Below are 27,545 nucleotides of genomic sequence, written 5' to 3'. Positions count from 1 at the left end.
AGAAACAACCTGTATTTATTAGTTGCAATTTATAGAAAAGATTAACACACAAATATTCAAAAATTACATAGACGTAGCCCTAGTATTGATACAAACTACTTACACCACTAAAAGTGTACTTAAATAGGGAAATATCCTCAATAATTGTAGGAACCCAATTTTGTTCGATCGGAGTCCTGTAATCCTTAGAATGACTAAACAGTAGATTATGCTCCACATATATCCCATCATGAATGGTGCTAGTAATTTCACCTTTTCAATATATGTCCTTGTAATAATATGCTCATCTCCGTAAATGGACAAGTATAGTTTGTACGTTTGGAGAGAAGTTCATCAATCATCAGCATTTAAGTAACGCATTCGAAGTTTCAAACCTTAATCATCAAATTTATTTTAAACTTATTAAGAAGCTGCTAATTGATTATCTCTCAAAAAAATCACTGTCTCCCTTAACTTGGGGATGGATTCATTAGTCACATATGCATTAATTTGTATATATCTTATGACGGTTTTGTATTTTATTTATGTTTTGGAATTAGGCCATCAGTAGGATTAGTACTTCATTAGTAACAAAGTTACCTTTTTATCATTAGTAATGGACAATTGCTTTGTATATTTGGAGAAATGTAGAGGCATTTAAGCAGAACATCTAAACCTTAGTGATCTTCTCTCTAAAGAGAGATTCAAAACACCACATCTCACGATTTCTGAATAATAAAATAATTAACATCATTTGTCATCAGTTTTTTGTTTTAGCTCGCTGTTAATTTTTAATTTTTATGTACAATTAATTTTTTTTTCTTCCACTTTTTCAAAGCACAAATATATTTTAGCATACTTTCAAAAAAAAAAAAAAAAACTAAATAAGATGAAGCTAAACACACACACTTGCACAATAACTCAATCCAAATCCTTAATATCATACACTGCATCTTAGAAAAAGCTCATAAAATCTTATTTTTCGTTTTGCCACTTAAATATTGAAATGACCTTTTAATAAGATGACAAAGCAAGATGTGAAATTCCAAAATAAACAATAAAGCCTTGATTTATTTAATAGTAATCTTCGTGTTGATTGGAAGTAGATGTATAGAGCTGTTAATAGGGCATATGGGTTAATTACATTAGTTAATTAAGCCGCAGCTTCTTATATTTGCTACAAAACCTAACTCTTTAATTTAATTTAATTTTTTTTGTGTGCTCAATGTAGTAACTTCTACCAGGTGTTATCAAAAGCGGTCTCTATCCAAGCCCAAAGCCTTAATTAACACACCCCAAAATCCTAAATGAATATGAGGTCTTGTAAATGTTTGATATGACATCAAGATCGAAGCTCTATCAATTAAGCAAATCATACCTTCACTATTAAGAAGTCTAACGTTTCTTTTTTCTACATTCTTTTGCACACTGGTTCTAATTCTAAGTGCACATTGAACAGGAACAGTAAATAGTAAGGAACGACAAGGTTTGAATGTATTTGCTAATGGTTATATGGTCTACTTACATAGTTGCATCTCATTTGTATTTAGGGTTAATTAAATTTTTGCGAGAATTGATAATTTAACATGGTATCACGATAAGAGATCATAAGTTCAATCTCTATCTTTATTCTACCACTTATTTAAAATGTTAAAAATTTCACATGTTGGATTCTACTTGTTAAGGGGAAGTTTAGGTCCACGTGTGAGGGGAAGTATTAGAATTATAGTTAAGTAATTAAATTCATCATTTCTTTATAAATTAAACTTTTAGGAGAATTGGTAATTTACGCACTGTTTGTTTCGAAGTAAAATATTTTCACATTTTACTGTGTTTGTTTTGTAGTAAAATAAATGGTTAAATGTAAAATATTTTCAGTCAAAGGTAAAATCAAAGCAAAATTTTGTAAAATATTTTACGCTTAAAATAGAGGTAAAACATTTTACACTTGCTCTCCATCTCTCAGTCACAACACTTTCTTCCCCTCTCTCACTCTCATCTCTTCTCTCCCACAACCCAGCCAGTCACTCACCCTCAGCCTCATCACCCTCCATCTCTTGGTTCTTCTCTCCCCCTCCATATTTTGTTGGTGCAACTCATCAGCGGTTCCACCATCGTCGACGCAACCAGTTCTTAGGTTCGATTTCTTGGTTTGCAGCGTCAATTGAGTCAACCAATCTCACCGCCGATCTGGTTTTGTCTCCCCAATATGGATTTTGGGATTGTTTGTGGATGCCGATCTCAGTTTCCGCCACTGGGTTTCTATGTTGATCTGGGTTCTACCATTGGGTTTTAGTCGCATGGTTTGTTTTGCTAAAAATTGGGAAAGACCATCTGAATTTGCTGGGTTTCAGTCTTGCTGGGTTTCTACCAATATCAAGTTCTTTTTTTTTGGTAGCAAATTTGAGTTTGTAGAGAAATTCAAATTTGGGTGAGTTTGTAGAGAAATTTTATAATTTGGGTTTAAGAATTTTTGCTTTGATTCATGACTGTGCTTTGACTGAAATTAGAAAATTTGAGTTTGACTTGTTCAGAATTTTGAGTTTGGGTTTTTTGTGATTGAAGGAAAATTTTTCATTTTACATGTTGGCAACCAAACACAGTAAAAGGAAAATATTTATTTTACATTTGAAAATATTTTACTTCAAAATAAATGGAGCGTTAGTAGTTGAATCCTTAGCTTTCACTTAAAAAAGAAGAAGATTATTTTCATTTTAAACCTAATATTTTAGGTGTGGTTCCAATTAAGCCTTAAATTTTGAATTTTAACCTTGGACTCTTGAATTCATATAAATTTTAACTCTCAATCAAATCATTATTTACAAAAAAAAAACTCTCAATCCAATCCATAAATACAACACCAAATCAAACTTGTACCGACAAGGTTTTAAATTAATATGATTCTAAAAATTCAAACTTTGATTTGACACTAGCAAAACTATAAAGCTTAATTCGTAAGAATCTTAAATCTTAACCCTTGATTTGAAAGTACCTTCAAACCAAAACAAAAAAGTCACAATAATATTCAATGGATTAGATATTCTTTCCCTCTCTTGTTAGTGTCATTATAAAAGAAAAATGGCATTAAGGAGAAACAATGCGTGTAATCTTAGAAGATTAAAACACTATTACAATAACATGATTAACATGTAATGATGAGGTGGCAGTTCCCAGTTACAGTAATATTTTTTTGAATTTAAAAAAAAAGAAGAAATTACCTAAACGTAATGATAGTACAATGAACAAGTACCCTATAATATTAAGGATAGTCCTCCACATGTCGACAATAATTGTCAATAACCATCGAAACCTCAAGTATAACTCACAGCCCATGCAAAACATACATCCTATATTGATCATTTCTTGTTATCTTACTTATATTTCATTAGTTTAGGGTTTTATATAGTATTTTTAAGGCATCGATGCTAGTAATTAGGTTTGAATCTTAGTTAAATCTGTAATTACCATGTTCTCATAACTATACTTTCTATTTAAAATTAAGTTAGTGTTGATAGATTGATTTTCTTTACACTGTAGCATGTATATTTAGTTGCAGTTTCTTAATTGTATCTAGTACTGTAGAGTAGTTGAATATTTATCTTCATCAATTTAGTTGTTGTTATTTTGTATTGCCATTACAATAAGCGTGTCTAGTTATTCTTGTTAATAAACAAAAATAAAAATCACTCCTGACAAAAAGGAAGTAAGTCCTCTTCGTTGATTCAAATCACTCAACTTCTATTTCTATTTCTATTTCTATTAGCTATATAAAAAGCGACAATGCCTATATCTACAGTGCTTTGGTTGGTTTAGTTAGGTTTCTGTCTTTTTTATAAGCCAAAACAGTGTGCTTTGTTTTGATAAAGCAAAAAGTCACAATTTAATAAAACAAAACTTGATATAGAGCAGAGACATTTCTAGAAATGATCTTAATAAAACAAAAAGTCACTTTCACAATAACTCAATCCAAATCCTTAATATCATACACTGCATCTTTAGAAGAAGCTCATAAGATAAAATCTTATTTTTCGTTTTGCCACTTAAATATTGAAATGACCTTTTACTAAGATGACAAAGCAAGATGTGAAATTCCAAAATAAACAATAAAGCCTTGATTTATTTAATTGTTATCTTCATGTTGATAGGAAGTAGATGTATAGAGCCGTTAATAGGGCATATGGGTTAATTACATTAGTTAATTAAGCCGCAGCTTCTTATATTTGCTACAAAACCTAACTCTTTAATTTTTTTTTTTGTGTGTGTATGCGCGCACTCAATGTAGTAACTTCTACCAGGTGTTATCAAAAGCAGTCTCTATCCAAGTCCAAAGCCTTAATTAACACACCTCAAAATCCTAAATGAATATGAGGTCTTGTACATGTTTGATATGACATCAAGATCGAAGCTAGCTCTATCAATTAAGCAAATCATACCTTCACTATTAAGAAGTCTAATGTTTCTTTTTTCTACATTCTTTTGCACACTGGTTCTAATTCTAAGTGCACATTGAACAGGAACAATAAATAGTAAGGAATGACAGGGTTCGAATGTATTTGCTAATGGTTATATGGTCTACTTACATAGTTGCATCTCATTCGTATTTAGGGTTCATTAAACTTTTGCGAGAATTGATAATTTAACATTGTATCACAATAAGAGATTATAAATTCAATTTCTATCTTTATTTTACCACACATTTAAAATGTTAAAAATTTCACATGTTGGAGGGGAAGTATTAGAATTATAGCTAAGTGATTAAATTTATCATTTCTTTATAACTTAAACTTTTAGGAGAATTGGTTATTTAGTAGTTGAATCCTTAGCCTTCACTTAAAAAAAAAGATTATTTTCATTTTAAACCTAATATTTTAGGTGTGGTTCCAATTAAATTTTAAAATTTAACCTTGGACTTTTGAATTCATATAAATTTTAACTCTCAATCAAATCATTATTTAAAAAAAAAAAAAAAAACTCTCAATCCAATCCATAAATATAACCCCAAATCAAACTTGTACCGACAAGGTTTTAAATTAATTGATTCTAAAAATTCAAACTTTGATTTGACACTAGCAAAACTATAAAGCTTAATTCGTAAGAATCTTAAATCTTAACCCTTGATTTGAAAGTACCTTCAAACCAAAACAAAAAAGTCACAATAATATTCAATGGATTAGATATTCTTTTCCTCTCTTGTTAGTGTCATTATAAAAGAACAAATGGCGTTAAGGAGAGAAACAATGCGTGTAATCTTAGAAGATTACAACACTAATGCAATAACATGATTAACACGTAATGATGAGATGGCACTTCCCAATTACAATAATTTTTTTTAAAAAAAATCTAAAAAAAGAAGAAGAAAATATCTAAACCTAATGCAATGAACAAGTACCCTATAATATTAAGGATAGTCCTCCACATGTCGACAATAATTGTCAATAACCATCGAAACCTCAAGTATAACTCACACCCCAAGTAAAACACACATCCTATATTGATCATTTCTTGTTATCTTACTTATATTTCATTAGTTTAGGGTTTTATATAGTATTTCTAAGGCATCGATGCTAGTAATTAGGTTTGAATCTTAGTTAAATCTGTAATTACCATGTTCTCATAACTATACTTTCAATTTAAAAGTTAGTGTTGATAGATGGATTTTCTTTACACTGTAGCATATATAGCTAGCTAGTTGCACTTTCTTAATTGTATCTAGTGTAGAGTAGTTGAATATTTATCTTCATCAATTTAGTTGTTGTTATTTTGTATTGCCATTACAATTAGCTTGCCTAGTTACTCTTGTTAATAAAAATAAATAAAAATAATCACTCCCGACAAAAAGGAAATAAGTCCTCTTCGTTAATTCAAATCACTCAACTTCTATTTCTATTTCTACTAACTATATAAAACGTGTCAATTCCTATATCTATAATGCTTTGGTTTGGTTTAGTTAAGTTTTTGTCTTTTTTATAAGCCAAAACAGTGTGCTTTGTTTTAAAATAGTAAAGAGTCACAATTTAACAAAACAAAACGGAAGTGTGCATGCAGTTTCAACCCCTTCTCCCATACTGAGTCACAGGCAACGCCTCGGAAAGCACGGACGGGCCATATGCAAGGAAACTTGCACATGTGGTTCTGGCCGAGGATCCCAGTATGTGGAGAGGTAGGTGAGGAAGTGCAGGAGTAAAAGTCGAGTCTAGTATTTTTGCTTTCTTTCGTATACAGGGAACAAGGGAATACCGGATCATATCTGCTTTTGTGCCATGACAATCTCACTTGAATTACAGGGAGACTTTGCCAAGGCAAGGAAAGTAGTAAGAAAGATATCGATAGAGCGGGCAAAACCTCGAGTAAGACAACCAACCCTAGAGGCCATGGCTTGGCTTTATCCCGTAGGTAATAAGAACAAAGAGAGCCTTCTATGCAGAGTAGAGACATTTCTATAGTATTTTTGGCCTTTGGTGAGCATAAACTTACTGTTTCATAGTAGATAGCCTTCTTTTTTATATGATTTTTTTTAAACGTATCACCATTCATACCAGTTTTCTTGCTCATTTTAGTTTTTCTTATATGTCAGTTTTCTCCTTCTTTTCTTTTTGGGTGGTAATATCATGCTTTAAACTTGCTTATATAATAAGTAGCCTCGTCAAACGTGCTTTGGGTGTGAGATGAGGTTTTTTCTTTTTTTTAGTGGTCTTATTTTATAGCAAAAAAAATAAAAAAAATAAACAACATGTGTTTTTATTTTATATATATAATTTTTTATTTTGGAAATTTAATTTATAAGTGGATAATTTATTTGAAAATTAATAGGAGAGTGACCCTATTTTTTAGGCAACGATTTAATAGGAGTTAGAGTTATATTTTTACCAAATTATCCTTTAGTTTTGTCTCTACTTAAACATAGGGATGTAGGAGTATTTTAGAATCATGAAAATGAAGAATCCAAACAAGAAAAATTCCTTAAATAGTAGTATAGATAATAAAATATTAACACAACAAATTGCTACAGTATATATTTTCACAATTATTGAGGTGTTAATTCATTATATGTCAAAATAAAATAATAAAATATTATACTGGAACTAACCACAACTAAAAATTAAGGCATTGTGGAAAAAAAAGTGTTACATCTACAACATTTTTCACAATATTTTCATAACAAATCTTAGATAGTAAATTGTTATTCTAATTTAAACTTACCAATAAAATTACTTTTTTACCCACTAATAACAACTTGTAGCAACCTACTACTTATAATTTGTAATGAAAATGTTGTGGACATAACATTTCTTTTATAAAAATGTTAAGATATCTTGTTGTTGTCACAATATTTTCATAACTGGTAAGGTGTCGATTCTTTACAAGTCAAAGTAAAATATAACAAAATTATAAAAGTATTATAAAAATGTTGTGTCATTCTTTGTGTTTCTAAAATTTTTTTTTATCAGTCAATTTTTGTGGAACCAAATTTTTTTTACCAAACCCCTCTCTTCATACACTAACGTGGACCTCCGCGATGACGTTTATCCATCTTCGGGCTATTAGGCGTCCTCGGATGAGGCCCATGATCCAACGCACACTTGTGGGCCAATCACCCCTACAGTAGTAATGCTTAAAAAGTTAGAATGGTAATATAAAGTTTTTTATTTGTTACTTAAAGGATATCGATTTTCTAGGTTTGAATATTCAAATTTTATAATTTATCAAATTGAAAATTTGATGATACATGCCTTTTGTTATTATTTTTTTCTTTTCTTGCCTAAAACAGGTGTTCATTAAAAACTAATTAAGCTAAAAATTGCACCTAGGCTCATGTAGAATGATAAAAAAGAAAGTATGAATGACAAAATTTTCATTGTGTATGGTTGAAGGTATTTGATGAAGAGTTTCAATTGTAGCATATGACATCATTCATTACGAAAATTTAAATATTGTGACGAGGTTTTAGCAAAACTCAGTTGCTTATGTTGGAAGATGATGATATTCGTTATCATTCTTAGAAGTTTTTAATGAGCAAATATTGTCTTTAGCAAATAGGTATCAAATTCTTATACAAATGAGATTAATTTTATATGACATATTTTTTATGTATATAGTTCAATACTTCTTCAAATAAAAATTATATCTTAATTTTCTTACTCAAGAGGTAGCATGCGCCTTGCAAGTGCCACCCACACTAGTTTTTAAATATAGAGTCAAATTACGCAATCAAAGGTTTAGGTGTTGTTGACAATTGACACAATTTGTGGCCGAATCAAAATAGAGCAATGTGACATACACCAAAAATTTACAAATTTTTCAAAGCAATTGAGTTGATTAGTTTTTTTCTTTACGTTTTTATCTTGGCCTATTAGTACCACTGATATCATGTTTTTATCTATCACTATGTCTACAATGATTTGGTTTGGTTTAGTCAAGTTTTTGTCTTTTTTTCTAAGCCAAAACAGTGTGCTTTGTTTTGAAAAAGCAAAAGGTCATAATTTAACAAAACAAAACTTGATATAAAGCAGAGACAATTCTACAATATTTTTGGCCTTTGGTGAGCATAAACTTACCATATCGTGGGAGCTAGCCTTTTTTTAAAATTATTTTTTTAAACGTATCACCATTCATTCCAGTTTTCTTGCTCATTTCACTTTTTCCTTTCTAAAATATTTATATGTGGTGATAGTGATAGAGTGTTTTGGTTTAAGGGTTGTTCAATCTCCACTGTTACACTTGCCTTCTTCCTTCTTTTTTTTTTTTTTTTGTTTTTTTTTTTGTTTGTGGTAATATCATCCGTTGAACTTGCTTATATAATAACAATAAAAAAAATATTAACATAACAAATTGCCACCCTAATTTCATAATTATTGAGGTGTTAATTATTTATGTGTCAAAATAAAATAATAAAATATCATACTGGAACCAGTCACAACTAAAAATAAAAGTATTATTAAAAAAAAGTGTTATATCCACAACATTTTTCACAATATTTTTATAACAAATCTTAAGTAGTAAATTATTATTTTTATTTAAACTTACCAACGAAATTACTTTTTTACCCACCAACAACAACTTGTAACAACCTACTACTTATAATTTGTAATAAAAATGTGGTGGACATAACTTTTCTTTTGTGAAAATGTTAAGACATCTTGTTGTTGTCACAATATTTTCACAACTGCTAAGGTGTCAACTCTTTACAAGTTAAAGAAAAATATAACAAAATTATAAAAGTATTATGAAAATGTTATGTCATTCTGTGTTTCTAGAATTTTTTTTATCAGTCAATTTTTGTTGAACCAAAATTCACTATTTTACATACAGTTTTCTTGGATTGAATTTTTCTTTTTCTTTTTAAAATTTTTTCTTTATGCACCACTTTAAGTAAAAACACAAAGTTTCACACACATACACACAAAAAACAAAAGCTTAGGATTAAAACACTTTTCATATTTTTATGTTTGGGGTAGTTTACAATTCTTCTTTAAACTTTAAAATTAAGTAATTTCCCCCTTAGGGTGTGTTTGGATACCGTTTATTTGCTGAAAACTGAAAACTTCTTGCTGAAAACACTGTAACAAAATAATTTTTAAATGTGTGAATAGTGTTGTGGGACCCAAATTTTCCTAAAAATCTGTGAAAAAGTGAATTTGGTGCTACCTGAACTGTACCACTGGGACCCACTAAAAAAACACTGAATGCGAGGACTGGGCAAACGCCCAATCCAAACGCACGCTTAATATTTTGGAAAAGAGCAAATATGTCATATTCTCTTAATTAAACCCAATTAAAAGCTTATGATTCTTAAAATATTCCATTGTGTAATGTCTAAAATACTCCCACTAAATTTTAACATCTCAAAAATTTTCTTCACGTATTTTGAGTTTTAGATGGTAGTAATGCTTAAAAAGTTAGAATGACAATATAAAGTTTTTTATTTGTTACTTAGAGGACATCGATTTTCTAGGTTTGAATATTCAAAATTTATAATTTATGAAATGGAAAATTTGATGACATATGCCTCTTTTTTTTTTCTTGCCTAAAACGAGAGTTCATTAAAAACTAATTAAGTTAAAGATTGCACATAGGCTCATGAAGAATAATAAAAAAGAAAGTATGAATGACAAAATTTTCATTGTGTATGGTTGAAGGTATCTGATGAAGACTTTCAATTGTAGCATATAACATCATTCATTACGAAAATTTAAATATTGTGACAAGATTTTAGCAAAACTCAGTTGTCTATGTTGGAAGATGATGATATTCATTATTATTCTTAAAAGTTTTTAATGAGCGAATATCGTCTTTAGCAAATAGGTATTAAAATTCTTATACAAATGAGATTAATTTGTATGATATATATTTTTTATGTATATAATTTCATGCTTCTTCAAATAAAAATTCTACCTTAATTTTCTCACTCAAGAGGTAGCACGTACATTGCAAGCGCCACCCGCACTAGTTTTTAGAAACGAAGTCAAATTACAAAATCAAAGATTCACGTGTTGTTGACAATTGACACAATTTGTGACTGAATCAAAATAGAGCAATGTGACATGCACAAAAAATTTACAAAATTTTCAAAACAATTGAGTTGATAACTTTTTTTTACGTTTTTATATTGACCTATTAGTACCACTGATATCATGTTTTTATCTATCCCTATATCTACAATGATTTGGTTTGGTTTAGTCAAGTTTTTGTTTTTTTTTCTAAGCCAAAACAGTGTGCTTTTTTTTTTTTTTTGAAAAAGCAAAATGTCATAATTTAACAAAACAAAACTTGATATAAATAGAGACATTTTTACAGTATTTTTGGCCTTTGGTGAGCATAAACTTACCGTTTCATGGGAGTTGCCCTTTCTTTTTTTCTAGATTTTTTTTTTTTAACGTATCACCATTCATACCATTTTTCTTGCTCATTTCACTTTTTTCTTTTTAAAATATTTATATGTGGTGATACTGATAGAGTGTTTTGGTTTAGGAGTTGTTCAATCTCCAATGTTACACTTGCCTTTTTCTCCTTCTTTTTTTTTTTTTTTTTTGGTGGTAATATCACCCGTTGAACTTGCTTATATAATAATAAAAAAAATATTAATATAACAAATTGCCACACTAATTTCACAATTATTGAGGTGTTAATTCTTTATATGTCAAAACAAAATAATAAAATATCATACTGGAACCAACCACAACTAAAAATAAAAGTATTGTGAAAAAAAAAGTGTTTTATCTACAACATTTTTCACAATATTTTCATAACAAATCTTAAGTGGTAAATTTTTATTCTAATTTAAACTTACCAATGAAATTACTTTTTTGCCCACCAATAACAACCCGTAACAATCTACTACTTATGATTTGTAATGAAAATATTGTGAACATAGCATTTCTTCTGTGAAAATGTTAAGACATCTTGTTGTCGTTACAATATTTTTACAACTGCTAAAGTGTCAATTATTTACAAGTCAAAGTAAAATATAACAAATTTATAAAGGTATTATGAAAATGTTGTGCCATTTTTTGTGTTTCTAGAATTTTTTTTTATTAGTCAATTTTTGTTGAAACAAAATTCACTATTTCATATACAGTTTTCTTGAATTGAAGTTTTGTATTTTTTTTTTTCTTTATGCAATGTTTTAAGTAAGAACACATAGTTTTACACACACACACACACACACACACACACACACACACAAAACTTAGGATTAAAACACTTTTCATCTTTTTATGTTTGGGGTAGTTCACAATTCCTCCTTAAACTTTAAAATCAAGTAATTTCCCCCTTAATATTTTGGAAAAGAGCAAATATGTCATATTCTCCCAATTAAACCCAAATGAAAGCTTATGATTCTTAAAATATTTCATTATGTAATGTCTAAAATATTCCTAATAAATTTTAACATTCCAAAATTTTTCTTCACATATTTTGAGTTTTAGATAGTAGTAATGCTTAGAAAATTAAAATGGTAATATAAGGTTTAATATTTGTTACTTAGAGAACATCGATTTTTTAGGTTTAAATCTTCAAAATTTATAATTTATCTAATGGAAAATTCGATTACATATGTCTTTTGTTATTTTTTTTTTCTTCTCTTGCCTACAATGGGCGTTCATTAAAAACTAATTAAGCTAAAGATTGACCTAGACTCATATAGAATGATATAGAAGAAAGTATGTATAACAAAATTTTCATTGTGTATGGTTGAAGGTATTTGGTCAAGAGTTTCAATTGTAGGCTTGTAGCATATGACATCATTCATTACGAAAATTTAAATATTGTGACAAGGTTTTAGCAAAACGCAGTTGCTTATTGTTGGAAGTTGATGATATTTGTTATCATTCTTAGAAGTTTTTAATGTGTGAATATTGTCATTAGCAAATAAGTACCAAAATTCTTATACGAATGAGATTGACTTAATATGATATACATTTTTTATGTATATAGTTTTATACTTCTTCAAATAAAAATTTTACCTTAATTTTATCACTCATAGGGCTGTAAACGAGCCAAGCTTTACTGAGTAGTGTGTGTTTGAGTTTGGCTTGTCAATAAAAATCTAATGCTCAAGCTTGGCTTGAGCTTGAGACAAGCCTAAAATTAATGTTTAAACTCGAGCTCATGAGAGTGCCAAAAAGCTTAAGCTTGAGCTTGGCTTGGCTTTGCTTGATTAATTAGTCAAGCAAAACTCAAGCTTCATATCAAGCTCAAATTTGAGCTTAAGTCAAGTTTTTTAGCTTGGGATCCAAAAAAATTGCATCATCAAATGCTTATATCACCAAAAATCAAGTAAACAAAATAATGATAATAATAATAATAATAATAATAATAATAATAATAATAATGACGACGATAATAATAATAATAATAACAACAATAATAATGTACTCATTGTATCATGCTTCTAACACTCGTGATTAGAAATTGTTTAAATTACAACTTTATATAATTAAATCCATCTGATAATGGAAATTTTGGATTAGTTTAAACTCATCCACATAGAGTAAGGAGGAGTTGACGATCCCATAAGAAGTTGACAAACTCGTCAGCTTTACTTATATACTGGGTGGATACTAGCAAGGCAGGATCATAAGCCGACGATTCCACTTGTTTGTTCATTAGATGAAGACAACGACATCACAGGCTGATGGTTCCATGCTCGATGATATCTATATAAGACGACGGGAACGCTTAGAAGAGATAAGAGGCTGACGAAAGGAAGCTGACTGGGAAAGGAAGCCAATGACGGGTCCAACGTGGCCTTGCTTGGCCTCCACGAATATGTATATAAGGAAACATCTTGCGTCCCACGGTTAACCCTAACCAAGAAGGATCCCATATGGAAAGGATCCTGCAATATACGTGTATTAATAAGGATCTTCCCTATACGGAAAGACCCTCCTCGCCAAGGAAACAAAGGTCAGCTCTACGTTACCGTAAAAGTCCACAAACCCTCACAAACCAAGGTTTGCATAATTCACCCTAACTCTGGCACTCTAGAGTTGTGAAAGTTTTCTAACTTGACATTCAGAAGGTATTTGACCGATACCACACCGGTACTTTTCGTAGAGTCTTCTTCTTCTTTTTGTGTTGTGCAGGTCTTGTCTAGAGCGCACGAGGACTGTGTAGCCTACTGACGATTTTCAACATTATCAGTTGGTGTCATCTGTGGGGAACAGGAAGTAAGTCATACTACCGCTTCCTGGACAAAAAGTTACATGGTACTTTCTTGCTCAATGGCAACCACCACCAACAATCAAGGGGATGAACCACGAACCACCGTAGAATGCCTCACCAAGCAAAATCATGACCTAGAGGAGCAACTGCACCAAAAGAATGCAGCGCTTAACACTTAGGAGGAGGACCAAGAAGGACCGGCGCTAAGAAGAGGAACTAAGAGGGGCCGGAAGGTAGCAACGCCCCAACCAAGCAAGAACGACAGGATACAAGTCGTCTATCCGTTGCAGATACAGCTCCATTACCGCACTTGGTAGTGGAGATGTAGATGATGAAGGAACGGATGGACTTCATGATGAATGCCCTCAAAGGAGGGGTATCAAGCTACCTTGACGAGTTGGTCTGTCAGACGGACTCACCCTTCATTGTATTTGTTACCTTGTTCCCCCTTATACCAAAGTTCTGCATGCAGCAGGTAGAAACCTACTACGGCTGTAAGGACCCCCTAGATCACCTGGAGTCTACGACTGCAAGGAGTGGCAGACAAAATCATGTGCAAGGCCTTCCCCACCATGCTGAAGGGACCCGCAACAGTTTGGTTCAGCAGGTTGACGCCTAACTCCATTAGTACATTCAAGGAGTAAAGTGCTTAATTTGCCTCGCACTTTATTGGGGGACATAGGTATAAAAAGTTCATCGCTTGCCTAATGAACATTAAGCAATGAGAGGACGAAACGCTAAGATCCTACATTACCTGCTTTAACAAAAAGGCCCTTTCGATTGATGAAGTCAACGACAAGATACTCGTGACTGCATTCACGAACGGGTTACGGAAGGGTAAGTTTCAATTTTCCTTATACAAAAACGACACAAAGACTATGTCAGATGTATTCTACAGGTTAACTAAGTACATGAACACAGAAGATGCGTTGCTGGCTTCAGAAGAGAAACCTAAGAAGAGGGAAAGACAAGAGGAAACGCGGCAGGACAGAGGGTGAAAGATAACAAGGACTGGAGACCAACGGGGGGATAGGCGCTCCAAACCCCCCACTGGGAGGATCACAAGTTTCACCCCGTTGATTGCTTCGATCGACCAAGTTCTAATGCAGATCAAGGACGAAGGATCTCGACATTTCTCGACAAGCTGAAGGGAGACCCCATAAGAGATCCAAAGACAAGTACTACCGCTTTCATCGAGATCACGGTCATAACACATTAGACTGCTACGACTTGAAGCAACAAATAGAGGCTTTTATCAAACAAGGAAAGTTGCAGAGGTTTAATAGTAAAGAAAGGATGGATACGTCGCAAGAATAGGCTTCTCGAAGAGAGAACGAGCATCCTAGGCAGCCCCTAGGAGACATAAAGATGATTGTAGGAGGATCTACAGTTTTTGGCTCATCAAAAAAGGCCAGCAAGACCTACCTAAGGATGGTTCAGAATGTCTAGCTGACGGGCTTCGTCCCAAGGATGGTGCAGATCGACAACCCCATCATCGAATTCTCAGAGGAAAATGCCCGATGTCTCCACCACCCGCATGACGATGCACTCGCCATTAGCATACGGGTAAGGGACTACAACACACACCGGGTCCTGGTTGACAATGGAAGCTCTGCTGACATCCTTTACTACCACGCGTTCTAGCAGATGAAGATTGAAAGGGAACGACTGGTCTCGACCAACGCCCCGCTCGTTAGGTTTGGAGGAACAAGAGTATATCCCCTCGGCGCGGTCACATTACCTATAATGGTCGATGATTACCCACAGTAAATCATAAAGGATGTAACATTCCTTGTGGTCGATTGCTTTTCTACCTACAATGTCATCCTTAGACGACCTACCCTCAACTCATGGAAGGCCGTGACTTCAACTTATCACCTGGTGATTAAGTTCCCCACTGAGTATGGGTTTGGAGAAGTTTGCGTAGATCAAGTGGCAGCACGCGAGTATTACATAGCAATATTGGAGATGGATGACCATTTACAGACCATGAGCATAGAAGAGCAGCGGATGGTTGTAGAACCCATTGAGGGATTGGAAGAGATACCACTTAACAACTCTAGGCCTAAGTGAACGACTAGGATCGACACTCTTGCCAGTCCGCCAATTCGTCAAGCGCTCATGAAGTTTCTAAAAGAAAACCAAGATGTCTTTTCCTGGAGCCATAAAGACATGCCCGAGATCAACCCTTCAATCATGGTGCACAAGTTGAATGTGTCGCCCACTTTTTCCCCTATCCGTCAGAAGAAGCGAGTGTTCCCCCAGGAACAAGACCAAGCTATTGCGAAAGAAGTCCGCAAGTTACAAGACGCAGACTTCATTAGAGAAGTATACTATCCTGACTGGCTGGCCAATGTGGTGATAGTTAAGAACGCCAATGGGAAGTGGAGGATGTGCGTAGACTTTACGGACTTGAACAGGGCGTGTCCCAAGGATAGCTACCCCCTCCCAAGAGTTGACGTCCTAGTAGACTTCACGGCCCAACACCAGCTACTAAGCTTCATGGATGCTTTTTCTGGTTACAACCATATCAAAATGGATGAAGCAGATTAGGAGAAGACTTCGTTCGTCACCAGTTAAGGCCTCTTCTGCTACAAATTGATGTTGTTCGGCCTAAAAAATGTGGGCGTGACATATCAAAGGCTTATGAACAAGATGTTCGTACATCAGATTGGAAGAAATGTTCAAGTTTACATTGACGACATGCTGGTAAAAAGTCGAAGGGAGGACGATCATTTGGATAATCTCAGAGAAACCTTCGACACTTTTCGCTTTTACAACATAAAGCTCAACTTGAGTAAGTGTGCATTTAGGGTGATGGCTTCATAGGGTTCATGGTGTCTTAGAGGGGTATCGAAGTCAACCCAGACAAGATTTGGGCCATAGTAGAGATGGCACCACTAAGGAACATGAAAGAAGTACAAAGCCTCAATGGCAAGGTAGCCGCGCTAAATAGGTTCTTGTCAAAGGCAATGGACAAGTGCCTACCTTTCTTCTACACGCTAAAGAAGTCTTTTGAGTGGACGACCGAATGTCAACAAGCATTCAAGGATCTGAAGGCCTACCTCTCTTCCCCACCATTGCTAAGTCCCTCCAAACCAGGGGAAGAACTATTCCTCTACTTGGCCGTATCCCTAGCTGTTGTTAGTGTGACTTTGGTTAGAGAAGAAGACAAGGTGTTCAAGCCTGTGTACTACACCAACCGAGCACTTTGTGGTGCAGAGGAAAGATACCCACCGATGGAAAAGCTTGCCTTTGCTTTGGTTACAGCAGCTCAAAAGCTTAAGCCGTACTTCCAGGCCTACACGATGGTCGTCCTGACTAACAAGCCCCTACGACAAGCAATAAGCAATCTTGAAGCCGCTGGACGAATGGCACTGTGGGCAATAGAGTTGAGTGAATTCAACGTACAGTACCCCTCACGTACTGCCATAAAGGGGTAGGTGGTCGCTGACTTCATTGCAGAGTTCACTAACATGGAAGGCTAGGAGGCAGGAGAGTATCCTTAGTGGTGTATTCATATGGATAGATCATCCAACAAGTAGGCTAGCGGGCCGGGTATTGTACTTCGTTCTCTAGAAGGGGACAAGATTGAATGCATGATTCATCTCAACTTCTCGACGACTAACAATGAAGCGGAGTACGAAGCTCTAGTGGCAAGATTAGATATTGCCAAAGCAGCAGGGGCAACGGGTGTGGTTATTCATTGCAACTCCTTGGTCGTCACAAACCAAGTGAACGGTGATTACGAATGTAAGGGTGAGAGGATAAAGAAGTACCTAGAGCAAGTAAAGAAAATGGTGGATGACTTGCACGCCAAGATTGGTCAAATCCCAAGAGGAGAGAACGAGCAAGCTGACTGTCTTGCCAAGGCTGCGTCAGCGGAACACATGATCACCCCAGGCAAGGTACTTTCATTTGTTCAGTTTTCACCATTAATAGATGTTATCAATGTGCAGGAGATAGGTACAAGAAGTAACTGGACCACATTGTTAGTCTCTTATTTGAAAGACGACACATTATCAAATGATAAGGAAGCTGCAAGAAAGTTGAGGGTCCAAGTAGCACGATTCTTTTTGATAAAGGACGTCTTGTACAAGAGAGGCTTCTCCCGCCCGTACCTAAGGTACTTAAGCACTGAAGAAGCAGACTATGTAATGAGAGAAGTCTATGAAGGGATCTGCGGGAACTACTCAGGGTCGTGGTTGTTGGTACACAAACTAATTCGAGCTGGATACTACTGGCCTACTATGCAAAAGGATGCCTAGGCTTATGTCAGAGCCTGCAACAAATGTCAAAGGTTTAGCAACGTCATTAAACAACCAACAGAAGAGATCATCCCAATAACGGCCCATGGCCATTTGCTCAATGGGGGTTGGATATTATGGGACAATTCCCAATAGCGATGGGACAACTAAAGTTCCTGATAATCGGCATAGACTACTTCACCAAATAGATAGAAACTGAAGCTTTGGCCACTATCACAGAGAAGAATGTACGAAACTTCGTCTGGATGAACATCATCTACAGATACAGAATCCCTAGAGTCTTGATCTCAGACAACGAGAAGCAATTCGACAATGACTCGTTCAGGGACTTTTGCTTACAGTTGGGGATCAAAACCACTACTCTTCACCCGCCCACCCTCAGGCCAAAATAGAAATTGAGGTAACGAACTTAAAATCATTAAGATTCGGCTTGATGGGGCAAAGGGCATATGGCTAGAAGAATTGTCGAGCGTACTATGGGCATACAAGACGATGGCTAGACCACCTACTGGGGAGATGTCGTTTCGACTATGATATGGAAGCGAGGCAGTTATCTCAACTGAGGTTGGACTCACAAGCTACAGGGTGGACAATCATGATGAAAGGAGGAACGACGAGGTTAAGCGTCTACAACTTGACCTGGTGGACGAAGTCAGGGCGACAGCTAAGCAAAGGGTAGCATGGTACCAGGACCTCATGGCCAAACACTACAACTCTAGGGTTAGGTATAGAAACTTTCAAGTTAGAGATCTCATCTTGAGGAAGGTGACAGGTGCTACAAGAGATCCCTCTTAGGGAAAGCTCGGATCTAATTGGGAGGGACTCTACAGAGTCACGTCATGGCGAAGGAAAGGTACTTACCACCTGGAGACATTAGACGGACAGAAGTTACCCCATCCATGGAATGCTGAGTATCTCAAGAGATACTACTAGTAAAAGACAACATGAAGGGCGCTACTCCTCATTTGTAGTTTTTTTCTTTTAGTTAACATTTATCTATAATATTTTGTAAGCCCAAAGGGTAGGTTTTTATTTTTTTTAAGAACAATTTTTTACTTATGCACGTAGTTATCACAATAAGAAGAGTTATTCATATATGACTTGAGTATGTGTATGTTTCTACAAAACTAAGTCCACAAGTGGATGAGTTTACTATTAAGTCCACAAGTAGATGAGTTTACTGTTACATCTGCAAGTGGACGAGTTTATTTTTAAGTCCATAAAGCGGACGAGTTCATTCCATGAGGATGCCTTGAAACTATTAAGTCCACAAGTGGATGAGTTTATACCTAAGTCCACAAAGTGGATGAGTTTATACCTAAGTCCACAAAGTGGACGAATTCATCCCATAAGGATGCCTTGAAATTATTGAAGTCCATAAGTGGACGGGCTCATTGTTAAGACCACAAGTGGAAGAGTTCGTAATTAAGTCCACAAGGTGGATGAGTTCATCCTATGAGAATGCCTTGAAATTATTTAAGTCCACAAAATGGACGGGTACATTGTTAAGTCCACAAGTGGATGAGTTCATTGTTAAGTCCACAAAGTGGACAAATCCATTATTAAGTCCACAAAGTGGATGAGTTCATCCCATTAGGATACCTTAAATTATTAAAGTCCACAAGTGGATAAGTTTGTTACCTAGCCTATGGGGACGAGTTCGTTAATCAATCTATGGGTGGACGAGGACACCAAAGTAGACAGATTCATCCTAGTTATTTACCAAGTCCTTTAAGAGACAGGCACATCCTGACATATAGGCATAAGGATGGATGGACATGCATATCAAAAGATAAAGTTCAACACACATGAGCGACGGATGTAAAATAATGCACCATAAATAAAGAGAAGTGTTTACAAACAAAGCCTAAAAACATTAGGGCACTTAACATTGTTTGAAAATAGGACTAAATACATAAATTGTTATTAAAAATAAAAAGGTAAACTATAGGGTTCTTGGCGTCTTGAACTGGAGGATTCTTGTCGTCTTTAGGAGGGTTTTGGACGGGATCAAAAGAGAGACGGGCTTCTCCACAGCCGGTTGAGCAAGAATTACACCATTTTTTGGGTCCTGCTTTAACTGAGCAGAGTCATCGGTCTCCTAAAAAATGGTGTCGCCAACAGGGGATCATCCATGGTAACCTTGGATAAGTCCAAGAGTGGGTAAACGAACTTGACCTGCTTCAGGTAATCCTTGAACCCGTCATCGTAGTAAACAACGCATGTGTCAATCAAAGGCTATGAAGCCTTGAACTCTATTATGGCGTCAGCTTTGGCCATCTCTATCTGCCCGCAGAGAGCCGTCAGCTCTTTCTCCAAAGTCGCCTTGGCCTCTTGCACCTTTACCCTTGACGGGTCTCCTCCTTCAACTTCTCATTCAGCTCTGTCACCTCCTTGTTCAGAGTATGGAGGGCATCCTTGTATTGATCCTTTTCATTGGTCAAGGTCTCGTTGTGCTTCCTAAGATGACCAACCACTCCTTCCTCAGCAATGCACCTATCTTGCAACGCCTTTATACCAGCGCCTGAAAACAATACAACCGTCGGCTAACGAATAAATAATGGGGTAAGAGAGTTTGAGAAAAGAACATACCCAGGAGAGGTCAAAGAGACCCGGCACCCCCAAGTCTTCTGTCTTCTACTTGGTACAGGGGTCTAAGTCCATCTCCTTGATGATTGACGCAATCATCTCAACGACATACCCCTTATGCGTAAGGAGACGATGAGTTCCCTGAGTGACGGGGCCCGTTGTCGTCATTAGGCCTTTGCTAGCTCCATGGCTTGACTTGGGAGGCGATGGCTTTTTGGATTGTTTGTCACCGAGAGTAACCATTCCTTTTTTGAGAGGACGATCATCCTTCCCTTCAGCCTTTCGTTTTGGCGCTCCCTTCTCGACGACCTTAGGGGCCGACGAGGACGCCCCCTCCCCTTTCTCCCTCTTCTCTTCTTTTTTCCACGCCACAGCTGCCCTCACCAATGCTCTCTATTTGGCTGCCTCCATTTCTGTTGGACAAAGGATGAGAGTTAGATACAAAGATGACAATAAAACGACAGAAAGAAACAAGTAAAAAGAGGACTCACGCCGACAAGAGTAATTGTTCAATCTACGTGTCGCCGGCGTTGGCACTAGACCACCACAGTAGGCGTGAAGCGTATCAAGGGTGATCAGGTCTCTACACTTCCGTTCCTCAAACGGGATCTCAAGAACCTGATGAATGAAAACTTCCTGCTCGTCAGTTATACGCGGATGAACACTAGTTGAAAAAAGGAACGATGGAATTAAGTACTTAACAAATAAACAGAGAAATAAGAAAAAGAAAACAACGACGCTAAACCTGAGTCTTTGACAATACCCTAAGTATTGTCAAAGCCGTGAAGCATTGTAACCCACTCCTCTGGATGGCATACCTAATCTGTCCCCTGAACAAAGAAATATTTGCCTTTCCAATTTCTATTGGAGTCAGGCATATCTAACACAAGCCTAAGCTCCTTCTTCCGCATAGCAAAATGGTAAATCCCTTGAGATGAAACGATGTGTTGGGGTCTATAGCACCAAAAGAACCCATCTAGTGAAAGCTGATGGTTTCCACCACTAAGGCAACTCTATAGGATTTCAGCTCCAATGAATATCCTCCAAGGATTGGGAGCTAACTAGCTAATGGACAGTCCTGGAAAATTGGCCAACTGATAGTGTAATGCCGTCAGTGGCAACCTCAGTCCTGCTGCGAACATGGCATCATACATGCATACATCCGCAGTCGTCCCCGAATAGTACTTTTCAAACTTCCCGGGAAGACGGATTGGGATATGGTCAAGAATTTGGAAATAGTCCCGTAAATTCTTAAAGATATTTGTCGTCATCGTCGGCTTGAAGTCATTGACGGTCCAAATTTTGGGGAGAATAAAAGGAGGAGAGTGACCATCCCCAGGGCTTCCTGAACTTCCTCCTACAAGGGCTTCCTTGCCACCTTCACCCTCATCCTCGTCATCTTCTCCCCCGTGTTCTTCATCCTCTCCCCTTCCATCTTCCTCATCCTCACCCTCTTTTCCCTCTTCTTCCTCACCTTCCCCTCCATCATAACTTTCTCCTTCGTCGACAGGAGAATGGGCAGACATTTCCCTCTCTGACGACCAGAAAAGGCCCTCCTTGGGCTCATGACCTAATTGGAAGACCTCGTTGTAGCCTGCTTCCTCACGGACTGGCGATTGTCCACTCGTCACTTCTTTAGACATCTATTTACCTACAAGCGACGAAGTAATCTAAGAACCTATTTGACGGGTCTCTATAGAAGCGTCAACTAAACTACAAGAGCCAGAGTAAAAAAAAAAAAAAAAAAAAGGGAAAAGAGGACTTATAGGATGAAGTGATGACTCTAGAGGTGACGAGATCCACAAGCTGACGGTAGCAAAATGACGGATAACAGCTCTCTTTTTCTCAGGATTTGCAAGGATGAAATAAGGATAAATATGAGGAAGAGGTGAGGTATTTATAGGACGAAATCAAACGGGGAATGAAGCGACATTTTTGTTCAGAAACGAGGCCAACCGACCTGTGCCACGTGTCCTAAGCATTAAATAATGGTTGCTTAAGGAACCATTAATAAATGCGCCTTTTTTCTGAACAAGTAGAAAAGCTATAAATCAAACTCCATAACCCGTAAACTAGAGTCGACGGAGCTATGGAGTAGGGGCAACTGATAAGGGAAATTTTGAATTAGTTTGAACTCGTCCACATAGAGTAAGGAGGAGCCGACAGTCCCATAAAAAGCTGACAAGCTCGTCAACTTTACTTATATACTGGGTGGATACTAGCACGGCAGGATCATAAGCAGACGATTCCACTTGTTCGTTCATTAGATGAAGACAACAACATCACAAGCTGATGGTTCCATGCTCGACGATATCTGTATAAGAAGACAAGAACGCTTAGACGAGATAAGAGGCCGACGGAAGGAAGCTGATGGAGAAAAGCAAGCTTATGACGGGTCTAGCGTGACCTTGCTTGGCCTCCATGAATATGTATATAAGGAAACATCTTGCGCCACGCAGTTAACCCTGACCAAGTGGATTCCCATATGGAAAGGATCCCACAATATATGTGTATTAATAAGGATTTTCCCTATAAGGAAAGACCCTCTCCGCCAAGAAAACAAAGGTCAGCTTTACGCTACTATAAAAGTCTCCAAACCCTCACAAATCAAGGTACTCTAGAGTTGTGAAAGTTTTCTAATTGACCTTCAGAGAGTATTTGGCCGGTACCACACCGGTACTCTTCATAGGGTCTTCTTCTTCTTTTTTTGTTGTGCAGGTCTTGCCTAAAGCACGTGAGGACTATGTAATTTACTGACGATTTTCAACATCATCACCAGCCATCATTATTCATTGTCTATAGCTTGAGTAATTGTTCAAAATACATTTTTTACATCCACATATGTCATTCGTACAACTATAATCTTCACAAATTTAAATAAATTAACATTCCAAAACATATATAAATTAGCAAGCTATAAATTAATATTCCAAAACATATTTGTAATGTTATAATAATGAGTTTATTTAGTAAACATATATCAAGCTATAAACAAGCCTAAGCTCGGCATGTTTTCTATCGAGCCCTATTATTCATGAGCTTGTTCATAAACAATTTCTTTTGCTTGAACTCGGTTTGTTTATCAAACAAGCTTAAAACTAAGGCTCAAGCTTAACTTATTTGTAAACAAACAAACCTGAACGAGTTTTTTATTGAGCCGAGCTCAAGCTTGGCTTGGTTCGTTTACAACCCTAATTTACTCAAGAAGTAGCACGTGCCTTGCACGTGCAAACCACACTAGTTTTTAGAAACAAAGTCAAATTACGAAATCAAAATTTCACGTGTTGTTGACAATTGACACAGTTTGTGACCAAATCAAAATAGAACAATGTCACGTACGCAAAAGGTTTTACAAATTTTTCAAAGCAATTGAGTTGATAAGTTTTTTTTCCGTTTTTATCTTGGCCTATTAGTATCACTAATAGCACGTTTTTATCTATCATTATATGTCATATTAGTAATTTAGCACGCAATTGCAAAAGGTTATGTCAAATTTTGTGTATCCGTGTCAAAATAAGTACAAAAAAGTCTATTTCTTGGGCATCTTGCTAATAATCCCATGTGGAAGTGATTGTCAATTTATGAGGGCATGCCAGCGTGCACCCATTCGTTCACTGAACTGATGTATATCATCTAATTGCATAAGTCAATTTTCACGTTATCATCGTTGTGGATATTTATTTTCACCACAAATACAAAGACGTCATGGGTTCTGACTGGTCCGCTATGAAGAAAGAGAGAGCGAGAGAGATGGGTGTGGAAGAATCTACCACATAACATGACCAAATACGCATAAAATGTTCAGTCCGTACGTGAAGTTAGGAATTTGTTTTCCCACCTCTAGGAAAGCTTGCTTGTAAGAAAGAATTAATTCCATAACAAGTATAAGTTGCTCATTGCCTCATTGTTTGTGACATTGTCCCTCAAGACTTTTACCTTTCAGTTTCAAGTAATTATGGACTTGTCAATTCCTAACTAAAGGAAACTCTGAATCACAGTAAAATTTTAGATCTTTGACTCTGATGGTTGCTGGAAAGAGAAAGACGGAATAAAATTGGCTTTTGTCCTTTAAAAAAAAAAAAAAATCAGCATTTTGTCTTATTTTTCAAACTAATTAGGAAAATGCCCATTTTTTAAAACTCTATTTTTTCAAAATCAAGTTTTTTTTTTTAAAAAAATTCTGGAACCCTATAATAGTGTTTTAAGGAGCCTATAGTGACGTTTTAAGGATCTATAGTAGTGTTTTTAAACTCGATCTTCAGGAAATCGAGTTACATGCAATTTTTTTTTTAACTTATAACTCGATTTCATAAAAATCGAGTTCAAAAATGCCACTATAGGTCCTTAAAACATCACTATAAGCTCATTAAAAACGCCACTATAGGCTTAACTCGATTTTGAGAAAATCGAGTTTCAAAAGAGGAGCATTTCCCTAATTAATTTGAAAAAATGGACAAAATGCTGGATTGTTTTTTTGAAAAGAACAAAAGCCCATTTTCTCCGAGAAACATGTTGATACTTCATAGTCTAGAGTCTAGACTTTGAAGTATCAACTTATTTCATAGTCCAATGTCAAAAAATTGGAAACTTTTATTGCAAAGTTTTACATCATCTAGAATCTAGTCTAGACTCTAGATGATGTAAAACTTTGCAATAAAAGTTTCCAATTTTTTTTTCAATGAAAGTAAGTGAACAAGACAAAGACATTGGACAGATTTATGAGATGAAAGTAGATACGTAATTCGTTTTCATGAAAACAAATTACGTACGCGTATTGGAAAATTGTACCTATGTTGTTCACCAACTTGACAATAGTTTGTGAAATATATAGGTCTAACCAAATCAAAAAGTATACTTTAAAGTTTAAACTCTATTATATATGGTTCCTTTGGTTCTATATGATTTTTTGAAAATCATGAATTAGATTAAAGATTTAAGGGGTATATTAGTTAGTCTTAGAGATAATCGATTTACATGTTCTCACTTTTTTATCATATTTTGTTATTGATTGTCATGAAAATGACAAAACCCTCGATGTAAATAATTAACTATTAAACTTTGCGAAATATTTGCTTATTATTATTATTATTGGTTGAAAAATCATGAACCAATGTTATACACACTTGTCTCTTTTTGGTTTTTAAACTTTGATTTCTTACATAAGTGTGTGGTTAAAGTAATATTTGTGCATAAGTGAAAATGATAGGAATGATCGATGCATATATAAAAATACATAACATAATGTATTATTATTGTTCATAGTGACCCAACACTTCCTTAAAAGTATTTTATTGTAATTATTGAACTAACTGCATTATTGTTTTTAAAAAAATTATATTATTGTACTTATGGCAGGCATGCGTGGATGAAAATAGAACACAAAGTCACAAAGTCACAACAGATAAAGTTGGATAAAGGCAGTGAAGATTTGTCCCTTTACCTAACAAATAATGAATTAAAATTTTATCATCAAAATACAAAAGAGACAGTTCAGTATCTCTGATTGGTATGTATCTTTGATCCTTAGCTTAAATTTCACAGAGCTTCTGGGCCTGCCTCTGTACATAGAGGCAGAGAGTAAAGGTGGTCGGGGCATTGAATTTCCGTACAACCCCATTTCTACATTATTGGCATTATTTTTTTAAAGCTTAAAATTTGCCACGAGAACAAAACAAGACACAAATTGTCAAATCTCCAAGGCTAATATAATAGAAAGAGTGGATAATTCCAAATAAAAATAATGGAGAAACAATTGTTTCAGACAAAAAGAAAAGGGAAAAAAGTGATAATAGCAAGCAAACAATTTAATTTTAGGGACCTATCTGTGATATCTATTTGGTATCACAAAAGAGCATGTTATTGCTTCGTATTTGGGACCACTATATTATATTGTTCTCTTCTCAATGCACAATCTTCTAGCAAAGGTCTCTTTCTTTCTCTTTTTCCTGCTAATATTAGAAGAAAAAAAAAAGTCGGTGCATTATATTTATTTGGATAAGTTACATTTTAGATCTTATACTTTAGATGATTCATAATGTTTAAACTAAAACTTAAAGTTTTAGATTGTTATAAATTAAATTGTTTTTTATTAGTTTTAAATTGAATCATGAACATTTAAAATCGTATTAATTAAAATTTCTAAGTCAGCAAACTATGAGAAATCAAAGATTTAACGAAAAAACACATTTAATTTATAATGGTCTTAAAGTTCAAGTGATTTAAAAGGTCTGAAATTATAACATTTAATTTTAAGATACCTCTCCCAAATATAGGTTGTGAGTTTGAATATGAGAATTAACATCTTCAAAAAAAAAAATGTAGGATTAAGACTGTTTACCTGCAAAAAGTAAGAATTTTGTGTACTGGGCATGATATTTTAATTTAAACAAAATTTAGGTACATGCAGTACCTAAGGTACTGCTTTTTAAATTTATCTCTTAAAATTTAGTCATATGGTTTCTTAACTAAAAAATCCACTTCCAGTTCATGAGAAAAAATCCACATGATAGAATCTTAAGAGGAGAATCTAAAAAACAGTACATAATTACTGTACCTAAGTCTTACACTTTTAATTTTATAATACCTCTAAAAACCTGTATATAATTTCTTTGGGCAACACATAGGAGTTAGAGTAAGAATAAAGTTATTCATTGCTCTCTCTCTCTCTCTCTCTCTCTCTCTCTCTCTCTCTCTCTCTCTCTCTCTCTCTCTCTCTCTCTCTCTCTCTCTCTCTCTCTCTCTCTCTCTCAAAACAAGTTAATTTAATGTCAATGAGTGATGTTCATTTTCTTTGGCCAATAAATTAGTAGAAGTCGTCATTCTAATATCTCAATTTTGCCCATCACTATCCCGCCAAGCATGTTGATTTTGGAGTTGGGTCATTGATTACAACTAATGCATGTAAGAGCTAGATCATTGAGATTTGTGTTTGGATACTGCTTATCTTGTTGAAGTTAAAAAATTATTGTTGACAGAATCTTTAGAGGAGAATCTAAAAAACAGTACATAAATATTGTACCTAAGTCTTGCACTTTTAATTTTATAATA

General features: G+C 35.1%; 1 protein-coding gene across 1 annotated transcript; it reads left to right on the top strand.

Moving 5' to 3' along the window:
* Positions 1–17,240: 17,240 nt before the first annotated feature.
* LOC142644520 (uncharacterized) lies at positions 17,241–17,909 on the top strand. Its single transcript, XM_075819106.1, has one exon. The coding sequence runs from the start codon at positions 17,241–17,243 to the stop codon at positions 17,907–17,909; it is 669 nt and encodes a 222-aa protein (XP_075675221.1).
* The last annotated feature ends 9,636 nt before the right edge of the window (positions 17,910–27,545 follow it).

The sequence above is a fragment of the Castanea sativa genome, chromosome 7 (assembly GCF_040712315.1).
Source record: "Castanea sativa cultivar Marrone di Chiusa Pesio chromosome 7, ASM4071231v1".
Classification (NCBI taxonomy): domain Eukaryota; kingdom Viridiplantae; phylum Streptophyta; class Magnoliopsida; order Fagales; family Fagaceae; genus Castanea; species Castanea sativa.
Note: the sequence above shows the minus strand (reverse complement) of the source record. Positions and strands in the feature narration are given on the sequence as shown.

Coding starts and splice junctions, on each gene's coding strand:
- LOC142644520 (XM_075819106.1), top strand. CDS start 17,241: ATGATTCATCTCAACTTCTCGACGACTAACAATGAAGCGGAGTACGAA.